This window comes from Eretmochelys imbricata, chromosome 10, assembly GCF_965152235.1.
Source record: "Eretmochelys imbricata isolate rEreImb1 chromosome 10, rEreImb1.hap1, whole genome shotgun sequence".
NCBI lineage: Eukaryota > Metazoa > Chordata > Testudines > Cheloniidae > Eretmochelys > Eretmochelys imbricata.
In genome coordinates this window covers 38770007-38791482 of record NC_135581.1, presented here as the reverse complement: position 1 = coordinate 38791482, position 21476 = coordinate 38770007, and the positions used below count along the sequence as shown (strand labels likewise).

Genomic DNA, 21476 nt, shown 5'->3' with positions numbered 1-21476 from the left:
GCCAAGTCTTCCCCCAACAGCATGGGGATGGGATAATCATCATAGACTGCAAAAGTCCATGTTCCTGACCAGCCCTTGTACTGGTCAGGCAACTTGGCTGTCGGCAAATTGAAAGAGTTTGACTTGAAGGGTTGAATCATCACTTGGATCTCTGGGTCAATTAAATTGGGGTCCACTAAAGAAGCATGGATAGCTGACACTTGTGCTCCGGTGTCCCTCCATGCGGTGACCTTCTTCCTGCCCACACTCTCACAGTTTCCCTCTGCTCCGAGGGTATCTGGGAGGTATTTGGGCCTGAGGACCTCTGGTGTGATTTCGGTGCAATGAACTGTAATCTGTTGGGGTTCTTGGGGCAGTTGGCCTTTACATGCCCCGTCTCGTTGCATTTAAAACATCGTCCAGCTGACGGATCACTGGGGCGAGGTGGGTTGCTGGAGAACAGTGTGGCGGGATGATAAGGTGTCTGGAGGGTTCCTTGGGTGGTATTTGGGGCCTTGGGTGGTCCCTGGTAGTAGGGTGTGCTCTGAGGTTGTCCCTTCTGGTATCTGCTCCAACTGCAACCAGTTTTTTTTCTTTTCTTCCACCTCCACCCATTTGGCTCCAAACTCCCCTGCCTTGATTACAGTTTTGGGCTTCCCATCTAGGATGTATCTTTCTATTTCCTCAGGAACACCCTCTAAGAACTGCTCCATTTGCATTAGGAAGGGCAAATCTTCTGGAGATTTAACACTTGCTCCTGATATCCAGGCATCCCAATGTTTCACAATGTGGTAGGCATGTCGGGTAAATGACACGTCTGGTTTCCACCTTAGGGCTCTGAATCGCTGACGGGAATGCTCGGGTGTTATCCCCATTCTGACTCTCGCCTTGGTTTTGAACAGTTCATACTGGTTCATTTGTTCCTTAGGCATTTCAGCCGCCACCTCAGCTAAGGGTCCACTGAGCTGCGGCCTCAGCTCTACCATGTATTGGTCTGTAGAGATGCTGTACCCAAAGCAGGCCCTTTTGAAGTTTTCTAAGAAGGTCTTGGTATCATTGCCTGCCTTGTAGGTGGGGAACTTTCTGGGATGGGAAGTGGTACCTGGAGAAGGATTGCTAGGGTTTGTTGGTGTATTCTGCTGAGCCTTTGCCTTCTCCATCTCCAGTGCATGCTTCCTCTCTTTTTCCTTCTCCTCCTCCTCCACATGCTTCCTCTCTTTTTCCTTTGCCTCCATTTCTTTTTCCTTTGCCTCCATAGCTCTCCTGTGAGCAGCCTCTTGGTGTTGTTCTGTCTCTTTCGCTGCCTCCATTTCTTTGTCCTTTGCCTCCATTTCTCTCCTGTGGGCAGCTTCTAGGGCTTTTTCTGCCTCTTTCGCTGCCTCCAGTCTGGCTAACTCCAATTTGTGTTGTGTCTTGGTTTCTGTCATCTTTACCTCTCTGTTTTTAACTAACTTTACACCCGAGAGTTAGAAATAAAACAAACAAACAAAAATTTGGCTTGTAAAATTTTGCTGTGCTGTAATATGATACCTATATTCTCTGATAGTGATTGTCAGCCTACAGAAAAATAAAATAATAAAAAAAAAAAAACAACAAAAATAAAGAAAAAAAAACCCAAAACCCTAACACCTTTGTCTCCAGGCAAATAGGCAGAAAACCCCTCTAGTTGCTCTTAGGTAAAAACAACTTCAGGTCTGTGAAGACTTGTGAATTTCCCTGCAGGAGGTTAACTACCCTGCCTTTAGGTAGAAAAAACTCCAGCTCACAAAAGACAATTCCCTTTTGTCTCTGCTCTGGCCCCAACGTCTGTGCTTCTGGTTCAAAAAATCTCAAATTGATCTCAAAATGATTTCAAGTTAATCCCACCGCTCTGCCAGCATGTCAAGGTTCCTTCCCCACTCTGAACTCTAGGGTACAGATGTGGGGACCTGCATGAAAACCCCCTAAGCTTACTTTTACCAGCTTAGGTTAAAACTTCCCCAAGGTACAAACTATTTTACCTTTTGCCCTTGGACTTTCGCTGCCACCACCAAACGTCTAACCGGTTTTCTGGGAAAGAGTTGTTTGGAAACGTCTTTCCCCCCAAAATCCTCCCAACCCTTGCACCCCACTTCCTGGGGAAGGTTTGGTAAAAATCCTCACTAATTTGCATAGGTGACCACAGACCCAAACCCTTGGATCTTAAGAACAATGAAAAAGCATTCAGTTTCTGAACAGAAGAATTTTAATAGAAGTAAAAAGAATCACCTCTGTAAAATCAGGGTGGTAAATACCTTACAGGGAAATCAGATTCAAAACATAGAGAATCCCTCTAGGCAAAACCTTAAGTTACAAAAAGACACAAAGACAGGAATATCCATTCCTTTCAGCACAGCTTATTTCCTCAGCCATTTAAAGAAATCATAATCTAATGCATATCTAGCTAGATTACTTACTAAATTCTAAGACTCCATTCCTGTTTTGTCCCCGGCAAAAGCATCACGCAGACAGACCCAGACCCTTTGTTTCTTCCCCCCCCCGCCCCCCCAGCTTTGAAAGTATCTTGTCTCCTCATTGGTCATTGTGGTCAGATGCCAGCAAGGTTATCCTAGCTTCTTAACCCTTTACAGGTGAAAGGGTTTTTCCTCTGGCCAGGGGGGATTTTAAAGGTGTTTACCCTTCCCTTTATATTTATGACAATGGCCTTCACACCTTATCTTTTTCTGATGCATGCATTCCTCATTCACACAAACAGTCTTTTACAGAGACCTTTGAGAATACAAACAGCAGTATTTTATATAGAGCGAAAAGACATTGTAAATTAAACCTTGCTAAATTTTATAACCAAAACAATTCACATTGAGGCCCAGGCCTTCAACGTTCTTCTAATCTACTTAACATAGACACAATACAGGATCTTGTCTCTTACTAACTAAACCCTACAACAAAAAACTAAAAGGGCCCAATTTGTAAAGGGTGTGGGAAACAGAATCCCATAGTCCCAGAGGGTCATTCCTTTCTGCTATTCAAAAAGTGTGACTGGCAGGATAAAATCAAATTAAACATTTATTCTCATAGTACAATTATAAAATCCTGCTCTGACATATTCCCCTTTTGACCCTTCAAGAACAATTTTTGAGTGGGTCATATTTTATATAATTGTTTTATAGCCACATATTGAGAAGCAATTTGAGCTTGCGGTTGCAATTTAACAAACATTTTTTTTATTTAGCAACACATACATAACATTTTAATTAGGCAAATGCAGGATAATACCAATACAATTAGCAATAGATGAAGCATGATTGATAGCATGCCTTTAGAGGTGGGAGACCAAACCATAAAAACATCATATCAGTGATATGCAGTAAGCTCCCTTTTAGCATTAGCAATTTTAATTATATTTTTATTTGTATGTGTTATTTGGAGAACTTGCTTTTTTTTTTTTTTTTTTAAAACTGTGTTACTTTGGCTTTTAAAAGCAGATGACATATGGAGAAATTAACCAAGGGGGCAATCACGGTACTTTGGGCTTTTTTTTAGCTTAGGAAGGTAATAAGTGTGGTTCTTAGTATATAAAATGCTTGCATTGCATCTACACTTATTTACCGGTAGCTGGCTAATACTGTCATTCTCCCAAAATATTATTTCCCAGGATACAACACATACACATTGTCCATTATATACCACACGGGTTATATTTTTTAGTTTATTTTAGACACATGTGCCTAGTGATGTGTCCCTACTGCATGGTTCTATGGTGGCAGGCAGGGAGAGGCATACCCATTTGCAAAGGTCCCACTCTGTACACTATTGTGTATTTAATAATATTTTCTTTTTTTCCAGCCCACTGCCCCATAATGCAAGGTAACCAGAAAGATCCCATGGCCATTTTCAGTAGTGGACTGACTTTTTATAGCTTTGCCTCCACAGATTGTTGATGGGCAATTTTAACAATCATTTTTTCTAGGAACAATTCAGGCTTAACCTTACTGGAGACGTACTGTATTTCTTTATGTTTATAGATATTAAATAAAGATTTTTGTTGTTCTTTTAAAAGGTGTTCCAGTACTTTTAACATTTTTTGATATTACCCAGAACATTTCATGTTCAAGTGATGCTAAACTGAGAATCTGCATTTCAGTGCATCCCATGGCTAAGGCAGTTTTATTTTCCAATTTTAGCTGTTTCTGTGATGTTCATAAGGTGAACCCTAAGTCCCACTTCCCCATCCCAGGCATAAATACTGTACTGGTATTTCCTAGTGGCCTCAGAATTCGATTTGTATTTTTATTGTACGATTTTAGAATCATAGAATATCAGGGTTGGAAGGGACCTCAGGAGGTCATCTAGTCCAATCCCCTGCTCAAAGCAGGACCAATCCCCAACTAAAGCATCCCAGCCAGGGCTTTGTCAAGCCTGACCTTAAAAACTTCTCAGGAAGGAGATTCCACCACCTCTCTAGGTAACTCATTCCAGTTCTTCACCACCCTCCTAGTAAAAAAGTTTTTCCTAATATCCAACCTAAACCTCCCCCACTGCAACTTGAGACCATTACTCCTTGTTCTGTCATCTGCTACCACTGAGAACAGTCTAGATGCATCCTCTTTGGAATCCCCTTTCAGGTAGTTGAAAGCAGCTATCAAATCCCCCCTCATTCTTCTCTTCCGCAGACTAAACAATCCCAGTTCCCTCAGCCTCTCCTCATAAGTCATGTGTTCCAGTCCCCTAATCATTTTTGTTGCCCTCCGCTGGACGTTTCCCAGTTTTTCCACATCCTTCTTATAGTGTGGGGCCCAAAACTGGACACAGTACTCCAGATGAGGCCTCACCGAAGTCGAATAGAGGGGAACGATCACATCCCTGGATCTGCTGGCAATGCCCCTACTTATACAGCCCAAAATGCCATTGGCCTTCTTGGCAACAAGGGCACACTGTTGACTCATATCCAGCTTCTTGTCCACTGTAACCCTTAGGTCCTTTTCTGCAGAACTGCTGCCTAGCCATTCAGTTCCTAGTCTGTAGTGGTGCATGGGATTCTTCTGTCCTAAGAGCAGGACTCTGCACTTGTCCTTGTTGTACCTCATCAGATTTCTTTTGGCCCAATCCTCTAATTTGTCTAGGGCCCTCTGAATCCTATCGCTACCCTCCGGTGTATCTACCTCTCCTCCCAGTTTAGTGTCATCTGCAAACTTGCTGAGGGTGCAATCCACACCATCCTCCAGATCATTAATGAAGATATTGAACAAAACCAGCTGGAGGACCGACACGTGGGGCACTCCACTTGATACCGGCTGCCAACTAGACATGGAGCCATTGATCACTACCCATTGAGCCTGACAATCTAGCCAGCTTTCTATCTACCTTATAGTCCATTCATCTAGCCCATAGTTCTTTAACTTGCTGGCAAGAATACTGTGGGAGACAGTGTCAAAAGCTTTGCTAAAGTCAAGGAACAACACGTCCACTGCTTTCCCCTCATCCACAGAGCCAGTTATCTTGTCATAGAAGACAATTAGATTAGTCAGGCATGACTTGGCCTTGGTGAATCCATGCTGACTGTCCCTGACCACTTTCTTCTCGTCTAAGTGCTTCAGAATTGATTCCTTGAGGACCTGCTCCATGATTTTTCCAGGGACTGAGGTGAGGCTGACTGGTCTGTAGTTCCCCGGATCCTCCTTCTTCTCTTTTTTTAAAGATGGGCACTACATTAGCCTTTTTCCAGTTGTTCGGGACCTCCCCCGATCGCCATGAGTTTTCAAAGATAATGGCCAATGGCTCTGCAATCACATCCGCCAACTCCTTTAGCACTCTCGGATGCAGCACATCCGGCCCCATGGATTTGTGCTCATCCAGCTTTTCTAAATAGTCCCGAACCACTTCTTTCTTTACAGAGGGCTGGTCACCTCCTCCCCATGCTTGGCTGCCAAGTGCAGTAGTCTGGGAGCTGACCTTGTTCATGAAGACAGGCAAAAAAAGCATTGAGTACATTAGCTTTTTCCACATCCTTTGTCACTAGGTTGCCTCCCTCATTCAGTAAGGGGCCCACACTTTCCTTGACTTTCTTCTTGTTGCTAACATACCTGAAGAAACCCTTCTTGTTACCCTTAACATCTCTTGCTAGCTGCACCTCCAGGTGTGATTTGGCCTTCCTGATTTCACTCCTGCATGCCCGAGCAATATTTTTATACTCTTCTCTGGTCATTTGTCCAATCTTCCACTTCTTGTAAGCTTCTTTTTTGTGTTTAAGATCAGCAAGGATTTCACTGTTAAGCCAAGCTGGTTGCCTGCCATATTTACTATTCTTTCTACACATCGGGATGGTTTGTCCCTGTAACCTCAATAAGGATTCTTTAAAATTCTTTAAGAGGATTTCTGGTTCCCTGATGGGGATCCACGATTGATTAGTTAGGAGGGAAATATTTTTGACCCCCAGGGAAGAGATTGCAGTGGGCTCCCCCAAGGTATTTTTAAATATCTGGGACATACAGGCCCCCAAGAACAGGGACTGCCAAACCTTATACTGAGGTTTTATGGATTTGGAGGGCAGTAGTGGTCGAGCAGAGTCTTACGTTCTGAATCCCAGAAGTTCTTTTCTGTAAAAAGTTCAAGACATTATTATTGATGTAAAAAGGTTAATTTGTGAGACATGTACCCATTTTAATTTTCCATCCTTTTTAATATGGTATACCAGTGGGCTGAGGCAGTCCACTATGGAATAGGGTTCTGTTCATTTTGATTTCAGTGAGTGGCCCATTTTTTTAAAATTTGAGATACATGACTTGATCCCGTTTCCCACAGGACTGTTTTAGAATGTCTTTGTGCATGGATTTTTTTATTTATTTGTTTGATGGCTTGATTGACCCTATATTAAAGAGTGGTTTTATTTTTTTGCAGTTGTTTAAGCCACTGCAAATATTCACACTGTGTTACATTAGGGATCTCTTTCTGATTTTGTATTAGGTGGCTAGGGTCAATCATAAGGTGCATTGAGTGTCCAAACATGATTTGAAAAAGCTGCTGCGGATAGCTGCTAGAATTAGAGGCAGCTTGTTTGGCCAATCCTTTCCGGTATGGCTTACTATTTTTGTAATGCTTCATTAATGATGCGGTTTATGCGCTCTACTTGACCTAAGGATTGTGGTCGGTATGATATATGGAATTTTTGTTTCATTCCTAAATTTAAATCAGATTTGTCTTTTTTCCTGGCTTATTTACAGACATTCCTTTGGAAAAGGGCCCATTGTTCCTTCAGAATAGCTGCAAAGAAACCAAGAATTCTTTTTCTCTAACACTTTTTCTTTTTAACATTTTTACAAAGTTTAACTGCTTAATTCCCTCCAGCCTCTTCAGAGTTAACTTTTCACTCTCTTTCCTTAAGTCACTTGCTTGTCTCTCAGATTTCACCATTTCAAGTATTGTTCCGGGCATCTGAAATCCCCATGCCTGTACTTACTTTTTTTTTTTTTTTTTTTTACTTTTTCCACTAAGCCCTCAGGGCTTCCAACCTGTTTTCCATTTTTTAATTTTTTTTTTGTATTTGTTGCCTGCCTGCTTGTCTGGGCCCGATTCTGCTTTCCTTGCTGAACTGTCCCTTTTCATGGACACAGGCTTTGTTCCACTACCAATTTAGCAAGGAGAATGGGCTCCTCAACTAGCCCCCACCCCTCCTGATCCCTTTCCTTAAACATTTCTTTCAAAATTGTGAAATCACCACAATATCACTCACAAAAAATACTACACTGCCCAAACTCCTATATCTTTCAGAGTTTGGTTTAACAGAGCAAGATTTGTTTAAAAGGCATAATCTCTTGAACAAAGTATCATCTTTGGATTGTTTCCTTTTAAACATTTCTTACACAGGTGCTGCCACTATTTGCCCACACTCCTATATCCTTCAGAGTTGGGTCTCACATAGAATATACCACCTGAACATATTTCTTTATGAATATTTTTTACCTTTATAACTCTTTTGTGCCCATGCTCATGCTGGGACTTACAAAACACAAAAGTCTGTACCCACTAAAAAGAACTCTGCCTGTCAGAGCAGGAGGGGGAAACTCTAAGCCCCCTACCTTTTGGGCTCGATTTTGCCACGACCGAGGGTATATTCATTTATGCAATTTTTCCCCGACAGATGGGTAGGAGCGAGGATTGCCTCCAGAGCCCCGCTGCTGGAGCCCCGGGGTAGCAGCTGCAGGGGCTCTGGAGCTATTTAAAGGGCCTGGGGCTCCTCTGCTTCTACCGCCCGGGCCCTTTAAATAGCCACTGGAGCCCCGCCACTGCTACTTCAGGGCTCCGGCGGCTATTTAAAGGACCAGGGCAGTAGAAGCAGGGGAGCCGCGGGCCCTTTAAATAGCCCCCGGAGCCCTGGGGTAGTGGGGGCTCCAGGGGCTATTTAAAGGGCCGGGGCTCCAGCTGCCTCTGCCACTCCGGTCCTTTAAATAGCTGCTGGAGCCCTGCCGTTTCCCCAGGGCTCCAGCGGCTATTTAAAGGGCCAGGGCGGTAGAAGAGGGGAGCCCCCAGAACCCCAGGCTGCTGCTGCTACCCTGGGAGGGGCAGTTACCTTACAGGGAGGGCTGGGGCTGGCTCTGACCCCCTCAACCCCAGCCCCTTCCGCCCTAGGCCCTGCCCCTTTCAGGGGCCAGAGCTGGCCCCAGAGTACTGGTAAGTCACTCAACTTACTTTCACCCCTGACTCTAACCCTCCCCCTTATGGCCTGGCACCTCTACAACTGGGGGTGTATATATCAAGACAGTTTGTATGTATCTTATCTGTATAGTTTTCCCCAACCGACGGGTCGGAGTGAGGACTCTAATCCTCCCCCTATTGCCCGACCCTGCTACGATTGTGGGTATACCCACCTTCAATTATTTCTCCCCCAGCAGTCCGGGGTGGAGAGAGGAATGCTAAACCTTTCTCCTTTTTTTTAGCTCTGCTATGACCGAGGATGTGTATACCTTTTAATCATCAAAATTCTCAGTTCACAGAATACTAACAGTGAATACAATATTAACCACAAATGGTTCCCTCTTTACTGCCTGGTATCTCTATGACCAGGGGTGTGCACACCTGAATGACTGATCGCTTTTGAGTGTATGGTATACCTTTTAGCAGTATTCTCAACAATTACAACACATTATTCTTCCCCCTTTCACAATTTGCCACCAAAAATGTTATGCTATACAAAGCACATGAGATCCTTTAAAGGGGAGAAGGCAAAACGCTGCATTTATTGAGAATACAGCAGTTAGCATATGCTTTTCAGTCACACATACACACATGCACACAGTACTGCCAGTCGATATTTATAGTTACCAGTCCAGAGTCTGGATTAATCTAGTGGCCAGCCAGATTGGTCACAGAGGGGAGCCAGGCTCTGTCAGTCGCAATCCGATGCTCCTGGAGCAGTGGCAAGATGAACCCAAAGTCCCATGGCAAAGCACCCTGTTCTTATAGTCTTTTTTGTTGTTGAAGTTTATGGATTTTGCTGTGTCAGTCTGTGACTGGTTACTCCTTAATCGATGTTATCTTCTGATGTTAACATTCCAAAGCACCTCCGAGAGAGCCATTCTGTCCTTTTGATTTAATTAATTGTTTTGTCTTTAGGGGTGCCAGCCTCCACCTCAGGGTCATCAATCTGCCTTCCCTCAGTCATGGATGCACATTGATGGTTCTTTGGCATCGATAAGTCTGTTAAATTTCTTTACTCCTCCTCCCCCCTTGACCATCTGGCTCCAACAATGGCACTCATACCTTATCTTTTTCTGATGCATGCATTTCTCATTCACAGAAACAGTCTTTTACAAAGACCTTTAAAAATACAAACAGCAGTATTTTATATCAAGCAAAAAAACACTGTAAATTAAACCTTGCTAAATTTTATACCAAAACAATTCACATTGAGGCCCAGAACTTCAACGTTATACTTAACATAAACACAATACAAAATCCTGTCTCTTACTAACTAAACCTTAAAGCAAAAAACTAAAAGGGCCCAATTTGTAATGAGTATGGAAAACAAAATCCCATAGTCCCAAAGGGTCATTCCTTTCTGCTATTCAAAAAGATGGGGAAGGGATAGCTCAGTGGTTTGAGCATTGTCCTGTTAAACCCAGGGTTATGAGTTCAATCCTTGAGGGGGCCATTTAGGGATCTGGGGCAAAAATTGCAGATCGGTCCTGTTTTGAGCAGGGGGTTAGACTAGGTGACCTCCTGAGGTCCCTTCCAACCCTGGTATTCTATGATTCTAAGGGTAACTGGCAAAATAAAATAAAATTATACATTAATTCTCATAGCACAATTATAAAATCCTGCTCCTACATCCCTGTTCCTCCCCAACCCTTTTGTGGGTAACACCTAAGGACTTTCTAAGGTGGAGTAGACTGTCCGTTTCAGGTGAGCTGTCACCTCCCCTAGCATGCAATGTGCCTGGATACATCAGGAAATGCACACACAGCAGAATACTTACAAGAAGTAGCAGTAAAAGCTATAACAAACTGTGAAAAAAAATTCAAATGTCTAGTACACAGCTTGGTCACAGACAATACTGCAAATGTATCCAAGATGAGAAGAAATTACTTAGAAGAGAGTGAAGAGAGTCCCAAGCTAATAACATATGGTTGCAGTGCTTATTTGATGCACCTCCTAGCCAAAGACGTCAGTGTTCCAGAAATAAAGGCTAATGTTGTTGAAATGGCAAAATACTTCCATAACAATCACTTTGCAGCAGCTGCTCTGAAAAAAGTGGGAGGAACCAAGCTAACTCTCCCACAAGGCGTGCGATGGAACTCAGTAGTGGACTGTTTTGAGCACTATATAAAGAACTGGCCTAATCTGATGACAGTTTGTGAACAAAATAATAAAAAAATAGCTGGCCTGGTCACAGCCAAAGTTCTCAACATGGGGCTTAAGAGAAATGTTGAACACATGCTGAGTGCCCTGAAGCCTGTTTCTGTAGCCTTGAACAAAATGCAGGGAAACAGCTGTTTTATTCCTGATGCTGTTGAAATTTGGAAGGAACTGAGTGAGATCTTAAAAAAAGAAATATGCAATGACAGAGTTCAATTACAAGCATTAAAAAAACAAATGGGACAAGCACTATCTCCAGCTCATTTTCTTGCAAATATTCTCAATACTTGGTACCAGGGTCAAATCTTAACTGCTGAAGAAGAGGCTATTCCAGCTCACAGCTCTCTACATTCATATTTGTGCATTCTGTAATACAGTTCTGGAATAACCTCCTTCCACCTGTGTTACTGTTAAAAGGCAGCTCTCCCCAGACTTCTCTTTAGACACAAGTTCAGAGATTTACACTACCTGAGTTATAGAAAAGAGACCCTTGAGAAAGTCCCTTGGATCTACCAGCACCTCATTTTCCTCTTCAGCCTTCACCAGGGGACTATCCTAGGGGAACAAAGACAACTTCTCATGGGATAAGGGCAATCATTTTTCACTTTTTGAAACTGGGATGTGCTCAAAATGAAATTAAATTGGGTGGGTCTCAGCCCAGTCATACCATCTGGAATGGAAAGAGGAAATGGCTGAAGTTAGAGCTGAAAAAGCCATATGGCTTGATTAAAAGGCAGATCACATAAATACAGAGCACTGAGGGTGCAGGGAACAGAGCAGAACAATTACAAAACTCATGAACCTAGACAGAGATGTTGAAACTGGACTTGGCTGTGCTGCAGTCTGTGTTACAGCATCACCTAATTCAGCTTACTGGGGCCAACAGCCACTTATTCACAGATGGGAAGGTCCAGATCAAGGTGGGAAAGCAAGCAAAAGGTTCACACTACATCTGGATTGCACACCACATCACTGGGTCACAGCTCCAGCCAGCTTTTCTCCCACAACATTTAATGGGTTACTCAGAGAACCAGTCATCCAAGTACAGGACTGACCTCAACTCACCAATCTGAAATCCTTGCAGTGGGACACGGGAGAGAATAATGCCACTGTACTGATCATTACATCTTATTGGCAAGGTTCCCCATCTCCTGCTATGGTGGCATTTGGTATCAGAGAGAAGGTAACTTCACACCCTAGGATTTCCATCAGCCTATGTTCAGAAACAGCCACAGGATTTTCTAAAGAGCTCAAAGGCTTCATTCAGCAGCAAGGGAGCCTGCAGCTGGCCCGGTCTGTCTTCCCCAGCAATGCAGTTCACATCCTCAGCAGCCATCAAGAATGCTTTGCAAACACAGAGTTTGTTTTAGAAATCTTTTTCTATATGAAACCTCTCCACAATCAATGACTCACTCTGACCTCCATCATGTTTGCTGCAGAGATTCATAGTCCATCCTGGATGTGTATGTGCTTGGGACAATGACACCCAGTTGCATGAAAGTCACTCACTTTGAAATAAATTATAGGACAATCAGACTCAACTCCATTCCCTGAACTAACAGTGGTCACACAGAATTTATATATCTGAGGCTGATGACCCCATAGCCCTGTCTAGAAAGGCTACTGGAAATGACAGCACTAATAATTAATGCAATTTAAAACTTCTTTCCCACAGCATAGCTGTTGCCAGTTTAAATTTATAAGGCATATGAGGAGGCCCCTCAGGGAAGAGAGGACAAATTGGATTCAGATAATCACAGTACTGGAGAAACTGTTAGGAGTGTTTCTCCTCCAGGTTATGCTGCAGGGAACTTCCTGAGACTCAATGTAGTATTTACATTCCAAGGAACCAAAAGCCTCCATCAAAGCATCTGATCCAGGATCTTCTAGTAGACCTGAAGGGAGAGAGAGAACAGGCCAGACATCAGGTGAGGAAAGGGAGTGGTAATAAATAGCAACTAAAACCCACACAAAGAAGAGAAATGATTGATATAAAATCATGACTAATGTAGAGAAAGTAAATAAGGAAGTGTTATTTACTCCTTATAACACAAGAACTAGGGGTCACCAAACAAAATTAATAGGCAACAGGTTTAAAACAAACAAAAGGAAGTATTTCTTCACACAACGCACAGTCAACTTGTGGAACCTTTTGCCAGAGGATGTTGTGAAGGCCAAGACTATAACGGGGTTCAAAAAAGAACTAGATAAATTCATGGAGGATAGGTCCATCAATGGCTATTAGTCAGGGATGGGCAGGGATGGTGTCCCTAGCCTCTGTTTGCCAGAAGCTGGGAATGGGCGACAGGGGATGGATCACTTGATGATGACCTGTTCTATTCATTCCCTCTGGGGCACCTGGGATTGGACACTGTCAGAAGGCAGGATACTGGGCTAGATGGGCCTTTGGTCTGACCCAGTATGACCGTTCTTATCATTATTTCAAGCCTGAACACTGAATAGCAGGTCTCTGAATACAGCATGCTGCATGTCACATGATTATCTCATAGAGAAATTTACAACACACTTAATTACAATCAGCACAAGTAGGGACACCAATACTTAATGTTGCCTTATTCTTTCTCTTAGAAGACCCCATTTACAGTTGTTTATAACTTTGCCAATCTTAAATCATACAGAGATGAAATTTTTCACATCTGGAGCCTGTCTCAGGCTGACTTTATATGGGAAGTTTCAGCAAAAATGGTTCAGCCATTTCCAAGAACAAGACTAGGGAAAAATACATTGTTATCCATATTAGAAATTTTCCTATAACCATTTTCATTGAGAAGCTCTTATGCCCCATCCTTCATCACAGGGGCTTGAAATTTGGTAGGAGTGTTACCCTAGGTGTCAGAGACACGCCTTTTGCTATTCTTGTGAAAATTCACCCAATTTGGCCAAGTAATAAGCCTCAAAAAAAAGTCACAATTAGCACATGCTCATTAGAGACCTGTCTGAATTTGGCACCTAAGTATTTCCAAAGATTCCCTCTACCTTGAGCATTCTTCATCTCCCCACTGTTCCTACATGGCCAATGAGCTATGCATATGCCATCCCTGCGGAACAACTGAGCATGCTCCCTCCTGTGGCTGACCAGGACCTTCCCTGCAATTGCTGTGGAACACTGTGCCACAGGAACCAAGCCCTGTTTTTCCTGTGCCATCAATGTTCTCCCTGTTGGCAGCCAGGCACCAAAGAGGAAGGGGAGGAAGCCACCTGATTCTAATGCAGAGAGGTGAGGAACAAGAAGGGTGGGGAGGACAGAGGCAGGAGCAAAGTAGGAGGGGAAGATAGGAGCATGGGGGATATTGGCCAAAGATGGGGTGAAACAGGCAGGAGCTGGGAGGAATAGCATCAGGGGGAGAAAGGGGCAGGAGCTGGAAAGGGTTGACAGAGAAAAGTTGGAGGAGACACAGGCAGAAGAGTTACCACTAAAGCAGGGGTGGGCAAACTTTTTGGCCTGAGGGCCACATCGGGTTTCCGAAACTGTATGGAGTGTCAGGTAGGGAAGGCTGTGCCTCCCAAACAGCCTGGCCCCTTCCCCCTATGCACCCCCTCCCACTTCCCGTCCCCTGTCTTCCCCCATCAGAACCTCCGACCCATCCAACCCCCCTGCTCCTTGTCCCCTGACCGCCCCCTTCCAGGATCCCCTGTCCCTATCCGCCCCCCCCGGGACTCCACCCCTTATCCAACCCCCCCTGCTCCCTGTCCCCTGACTGCTCCAACCCCTATCCACACCCCCCACGACAGGCCCCCCGGAACTCCCATGCCTATCCAACCCCCCTTGTTCCCCGTCCCCTTACCGTCCCCCACCAGAACCTCCACCCCATCCAACCGCCCCGTGTTCCCTGTCCCCTGACTGCCTCCCGGAACCCCCTGCCCATTATCCACCCCCCCACACACTCCCTGCCCCCTTACCATGCTGCTCAGAGCAGCAGGACTGGCAGCCGCCCCGCCTGGCTGGAGCCAGCCACGCCGCTGTGCTACCTGGGAGGAGCTCGCAGCCCCGCTGCCCAGAGCACTGGCAGCACAGCGAGCTAAGGCTGCGGGGGATGGGGGACAGCAGGGGAGGGGCTGGGGGCTAGGCTCCACGGGCCCACCTCTGCACTTTGCCCACCTCTGCACTAAAGCATAACCCCAAGGAATGCTCTCCTACAGAACCTGGAACTGCATTTATTATTCCTGAATCTCACCATTCCTCTGCTCTCCAGAAAATAGCTGTGAAACCCAACGGCAAAGTGGGTCTCCATCCTCCTCTACTTGCAAGTCCCCACAGAATATACAGCCTTCTCCTGGTACCAGTTACTCTGTTATCTTAACTAGTAGAGCACTGCACAGTGGATCTTAAACTCCGATGCTGATAACGTTGTGGGGAGTCAATATGCTTTACAGGATGGAATTTTTGTTTTTTTAATTTAAAAAAAAAAGTAAGAATTTACATTTAAAACCCTCCATTCAAAGAATGTTAAAATTGCAAAGTGAAGCTCTCAAAAGCTAGGAAATGCTTGTATGTCTGTGCAACCTTAATTTGGCCCTTGTGCTTATGTATTATGATAGAGTTACAATGATCACATTCAATTTGTTTCTTCTGAACCATGCTACATCTGCAAGCCTTAACTCACAAAAGTTGCCCCACTCAACCTGACTAATATTGCAGTATTGAGCTCTGTATACATACCTACAGCAAATGAAATGCAGCCAATTCTGGGGTGGAGAATGGCAATTGGCACAACAATAGTCAATACTGTGACAATTTGTAAAGCTAAAATAAGACAAGACTTTTGACTACCAAGAGAATAAACTTTATAACCAGGAAAGACAAAATTCTAGTAAGTAAGAAACAGGGACCAATCCTGCAGGGGCAGGAGGATGGGCACCTCATAAGTCATTGCCCTCTCTATTTTCTATGATCCTATGTTCATAATGGCTCTACATTTTAATTCCCTGCCTCCCAAATAACATAGCTTATTTAACCCTTTAAATGCCAATGCAAGTGGATGGACTTTGTTAAATCCTCATGACGTGCTTCTAAAATAAGTATTACACCCAGGAAACAGGCACCTGTAGAGCTCTCTGAATATACTGTGCACTGCTTGGTCTAAGATAACATTGCTGGAAATAGAAACTAGCAGAAGGGTGCTATCCTCTCCTCTGAGATACTGGGAGCAGGACTGGGCCCAAAAGATGGTCTGGCCTGGCATGTCAGGAGTTAACATTTCCAGACAGAGAGTTATCTACAATTATCTTGGAAGTGTCCCCAGATGTGGACTCTAGATAAGATATAACACAGGCAATCAGCTCTGAAACTCACATTTTCTTCCTTGTCTTTTTAATAGTCTGTGCCTAGTAATGGCCAGTTTTGGGGGAAAGAACATTAACTACTTACCCAGTAGCATAGAATCCCTACGCACTGAAACTAGATCAGAGTCACACTGCCTGATGGCCTGAGAGTTTAAAAATGTAGTCAAACTAACCTGAATTTATCTCTATCTTCTTGCTAACCCAAGCACTACTTCAGCAAGACACACTTTGACAGTGTTTAGTTGTATGAACTTGAACAAGCTGTAACACTTGAAAATTTAAACGCCAAAACACACGAACAAGTGAATTCCAGCAAAAGTGACATTAACAAAGAACCGATTATAATAATCTAATATTTTACCCTTTTACAGTGTCTTCCAGCTGACAATCTCAAAGTGTTTTACAAACATTAATTAACCCTTGCAGCCCCTGTCATGATGTAGGGAAGCATTATCATCCCCATTTTACTTACTGAGAAATTAAGGCACAGAGAGGTTAAAGCTTCATTTTTCACAAGTGGCCACAGAATTTGGGTGCACATCTAAAGGCACTTTGGATGTGACTGTTACAAGTACTTAGAACCCATCACTCTAACGGGAGCTGGCTTTACTCATCACCTTGAAATGGTGTCTGAAGTTGGACACCCCAAAATGAGGGCAACCAAAATCAGTAGCTAACATTGCCAAATGTGCCCATAAATGACTTACTTAAGGTCATCCAGCAAGTTAATGGAAGACCTGGGAATAGAACTTGGAAGCCCTGGTCACCTAGTTTAACCATGAGATAGCACTCCCTCCCATTTTAAATTAATCTCCACCTTCATAGTAAAGGGTGGTATTAGCACAGTGAGATCCCTAGAATAAATGCCAGGAGAAAAATCAAAGCTAGTTCAGAGACTGCCTACCTAGGTCTATGCAGACAGTCATGTACTTCAGACACTGGTCTGGCCGAAGCAGCTTCAAGGCATCAGCAGCTTCCCTTCGCCTCTGTTTTTCTAGTGCCTCCTCTGCTTTTCGCCTCTCTTTTTCTGTCTTCTTGATTTCCCTTTTGAGTTTCCTTGGTTCTGCTCTTGCCTGACCTGCCTCTATTTCCTCTGGAGTTCTCCTTCTCCTCCTTTTATTTGGGCTTGGAGAGGATGTAGTTACTTGCTGAGGAGAGGCTGGCAAAACTAGCTCTTTAGCCCTGGTCTACACTAGGACTTTAGGTCGAATTTAGCGCCATTAAATCGATGTAAACCTGCACCCGTCCACACGATGAAGCCCCTTATTTCGACTTAAAGGGCTCTTAAAATCGATTTCCTTACTCCACCCCTGACAAGTGGATTAGCGCTTAAATCGGCCTTGCCGGCTCGAATATGGGGTACTGTGGACACAATTCGACGGTATTGGCCTCCGGGAGCTATCCCAGAGTGCTCCATTGTGACCGCTCTGGACAGCACTCTCAACTCAGATGCACTGGCCAGGTAGACAGGAAAAGAACCGCGAACTTTTGAATCACATTTCCTGTTTGGCCAACGTGGCAAGCTGCAGGTGAGCGCAGAGCTCATCAGCAGAGGTGACCATGATGGAGTCCCAGAATCGTAAAAGAGCTCCAGCATGGACCGAACGGGAGGTACGGGATCTGATCGCTGTATGGGGAGAGGAATCCGTGCTATCAGAACTCTGTTCCAGTTTTCGAAATGCCAAAACCTTTGTCAAAATCTCCCAGGGCATGAAGAACAGAGGCCATAACAGGGACCCGAAGCAGTGCCACATGAAACTGAAGGAGCTGAGGCAAGCCTACCAGAAAACCAGAGAGGCAAACGGCCGCTCCGGGTCAGAGCCCCAAACATGCCGCTTCTATGATGAGCTGCATGCCATTTTAGGGGGTTCAGCCACCACTACTCCAGCCGTGTTGTTTGACTCCTTCAATGGAGATGGAGGCAATACGGAAGCAGATTTTGGGGACGAAGATGACGATGATGATGATGATGATGAGGTTGTAGATAGCTCACAGCAAGCAAGCGGAGAAACCGGTTTTCCCGACAGCCAGGAACTGTTTCTCACCCTGGACCTGGAGCCAGTACCCCCCGAACTCACCCAAGGCTGCCTCCTGGACCCAGCAGGCGGAGAAGGGACCTCCGGTGAGTGTACCTTTTAAAATACTATACATGGTTTCAAAGCAAGCATGTGAAAGGATTACTTTGCCCTGGCATTCGCGGCTCTCCTGGATGTACTCCCAAAGCCTTTGTAAAAGGTTTCTGGGGAGGGCAGCCTTATTGCGTCCTTCATGGTAGGACACTTTACCACTCCAGGCCAGTAACACGTACTCGGGACTCATTGTACAACCAAGCATTGAAGTGTATGTTTGCTGGCATTCAAACAACATCCGTTCTTTATCTCTCTGTGTTATCCTCAGGAGAGCGAGATATAATTCATGGTCACCTGGTTGAAATACAGTGCTTTTCTTCAGGGGACACTCAGAGGAGCCCATTCCTGCTGGGCTGTTTGCCTGTGGATAAACAGAAATGTTCCCCGCTGTTAGCCACAGGGAGGGGGGAGGGTTGAGGGGGTAGCCACGCGGTGGGGGGAGGCAAAATGCGACCTTGTAACGAAAGCACATGTGCTATGTATGTAATGTTAACAGCAAGGTTTACCCTGAAAGAGTGTAGCCACGGTTTTATAAAATGTGTCTTTTTAAATACCGCTGTCCCTTTTTTTTTCTCCACCAGCTGCATGTGTTTCAGTGATCACAGGATCTTCTCCTTCCCAGAGGCTAGTGAAGCTTAGAAAGAAAAAAAAACGCACTCGAGATGAAATGTTCTCCAAGCTCATGCTGTCCTCCCACACTGACAGAGCACAGACGAATGCGTGGAGGCAAATAATGTCAGAGTGCAGGAAACCACAAAATGACCAGGAGGAGAGGTGGCGGGCTGAAGAGAGTAAGTGGCGGGCTGAAGACAGGGCTGAAGCTCAAATGTGGCGGCAGCGTGATGAGAGGAGGCAGGATTCAATGCCGAGGCTGCTGGAGGACAAAACCAGTATGCTCCAGTGTATGGTTGAGCTGCAGCAAAGGCAGCTGGAGCACAGACTGCCACTGCAGCCCCTGTGTAACCAACCGCCCTCCTCCCCAAGTTCCATAGCCTCCACACCCAGACGCCCAAGAACGCGGTGGGGGGGCCACCGGCCAACCAGCCACTCCGCCACAGAGGATTGCCCAAAAAAAAGAAGGCTGGCATTCAATAAATTTTAAAGTTGTAAACTTTTAAAGTGCTGTGTGGCATTTTCCTTCCCTCCTCCACCACCCCTCCTGGGCTACCTTGGTAGTCATCCCCCTATTTGTGTGATGAACGAATAAAGAATGCATGAATGTGAAGCAACAATGACTTTATTGCCTCTGCAAGCGGTGATCGAAGGGAGGAGGGGAGGGTGGTTAGCTTACAGGGAAGTAGAGTGAACCAAGGGGCGGGGGGGTTCATCAAGGAGAAACAAACAGAACTTTCACACCGTAGCCTGGCCAGTCATGAAACTGGTTTTCAAAGCTTCTCTGATGCGTACCGTGCCCTCCTGTGCTCTTCTAACCGCCCTGGTGTCTGGCTGCGCGTAACCAGCAGCCAGGCGATTTGCCTCAACCTCCCACCCCGCCATAAACGTCTCCCCCTTACTCTCACAGATATTGTGGAGCACACAGCAAGCAGTAATAACAGTGGGAATATTGGTTTCGCTGAGGTCTAAGCGAGTCAGTAAACTGCGCCAGCGTGCCTTTAAACGTCCAAATGCACATTCTACCACCATTCTGCACTTGCTCAGCCTGTAGTTGAACAGCTCCTGACTATTGTCCAGGCTGCCTGTGTATGGCTTCATGAGCCATGGCATTAAGGGGTAGGCTGGGTCCCCAAGGATACATATAGGCATTTCAACATCCCCAACAGTTATTTTCTGGTCTGGGAATAAAGTCCCTTCCTGCAGCTTTTGAAACAGACCAGAGTTCCTGAAGATGCGAGCGTCATGTATCTTTCCTGGCCATCCCACGTTGATGTTGGTGAAACGTCCCTTGTGATCCACCAAAGCTTGCAGCACTATTGAAAAGTACCCCTTGCAGTTTATGTACTCGGCGGCTTGGTGCTCTGGTGCCAAGATAGGGATATGGGTTCCGTCTATGGCCCCACCACAGTTAGGGAATCCCATTGCAGCAAAGTCATCCACTATGACCTGCACATTTCCCAGGGTCACTACCATTGATATCAGCAGATCTTTGATTGTGTGGGCTACTTGCATCACAGCAGCCCCAACAGTAGATTTGCCCACTCCAAATTGATTCCCAACTGACCGGTAGCTGTCTGGCATTGCAAGCTTCCACAGGGCTATCGCCACTCGCTTCTCAACTGTGAGGGCTGCTCTCATCTTGGTATTCATGCGCTTCAGGGCAGGGGAAAGCAAGTCACAAAGTTCCATGAAAGTGCCCTTACGCATGCGAAAGTTTTGCAGCCACTGGGAATCGTCCCAGACCTGCAACACTATGCGGTCCCACCAGTCTGTGCTTGTTTCCCGAGCCCAGAATCGGCGTTCCACAGCATGATCCTGCCCCATTAGCACCATGATGCATGCATTGGCAGGGCCCATGCTTTCAGAGAAATCTGTGTCCATGTCCTGATCACTCACGTGACCGCGCTGACGTCGCCTCCTCGCCCAGTATCACTTTGCCAGGTTCTGGTGCTGCATATACTGCTGGATAATGCGTGTGGTGTTGAATGTGCTCCTAATTGCCAAAGTGAGCTGAGCGGCCTCCATGCTTGCCTTGGTATGGCGTCCGCACAGAAAAAAGGCGCGGAACGATTGTCTGCCGTTGCTCTGACGGAGGGAGGGGCGACTGACGACCGGCTTACAGGCTTGGCTTCAGGGAGCTAAAATCAACAAAGGGGGTGGCTGTACATCAAGGAGCATTTCAGGCAGGACTTCACGGAGGGTTCCAATAAGAAATGGTGCACCTAAGTTATTGTTCTTATTGGAACAAGGAGGTTAGCCTGGCCTCTGATTGATACATTGCTAGATTTACCTCGCTGCACCTTCTCTGTGAGTGACTGCAGTGTGACCTAGAGGAATGAGTCCCCTAGACAGGGAAGGGGGAGAAGCAAATGAGTACAAAACAAATCTGGTCTATTTCTTGTTTTGATCCACTCCATCTATCTTTTACATCTTTGGCTGGCAGCAGACGGCGCAGAAGAACTGCAGGCCATCCACATCTCATGGCTGCTCGGCAGAAGATGGTACAGTACGACTGCTAGCCATCCTCATCTCTTGCCTGCCCGGCAGAAGATGATACAATACGACTGCTAGCCATCCTCATCTCTTGCCTGCCCGGCAGAAGATGGTACAGTATGACTG

The 21476-nt window shown here is 45.3% G+C and overlaps 1 protein-coding gene across 3 annotated transcripts in view; it reads left to right on the top strand.

The window, feature by feature from the left end:
• SPSB3 (splA/ryanodine receptor domain and SOCS box containing 3) overlaps window positions 1-19421 on the top strand; it is a 51492-nt gene extending 32071 nt beyond the window's left edge. Inside the window, exons 9-10 of one of the 3 annotated variants that reach the window (XR_013347399.1) lie at window positions 17821-18235; window positions 18824-19421. Coding sequence is in view for 2 of the 3 variants with exons in the window: in XM_077829165.1 (XP_077685291.1) it covers window positions 18824-18881 (58 nt within the window). In the remaining variant the exon portion in view is untranslated. Of the gene's footprint in view, window positions 1-3804; window positions 4044-17820; window positions 18236-18823 lie in introns of those variants that run through there. The other 2 variants (XM_077829165.1, XM_077829166.1) reach the window with 2 other exon arrangements.
• Window positions 19422-21476: the final 2055 nt, after the last annotated feature.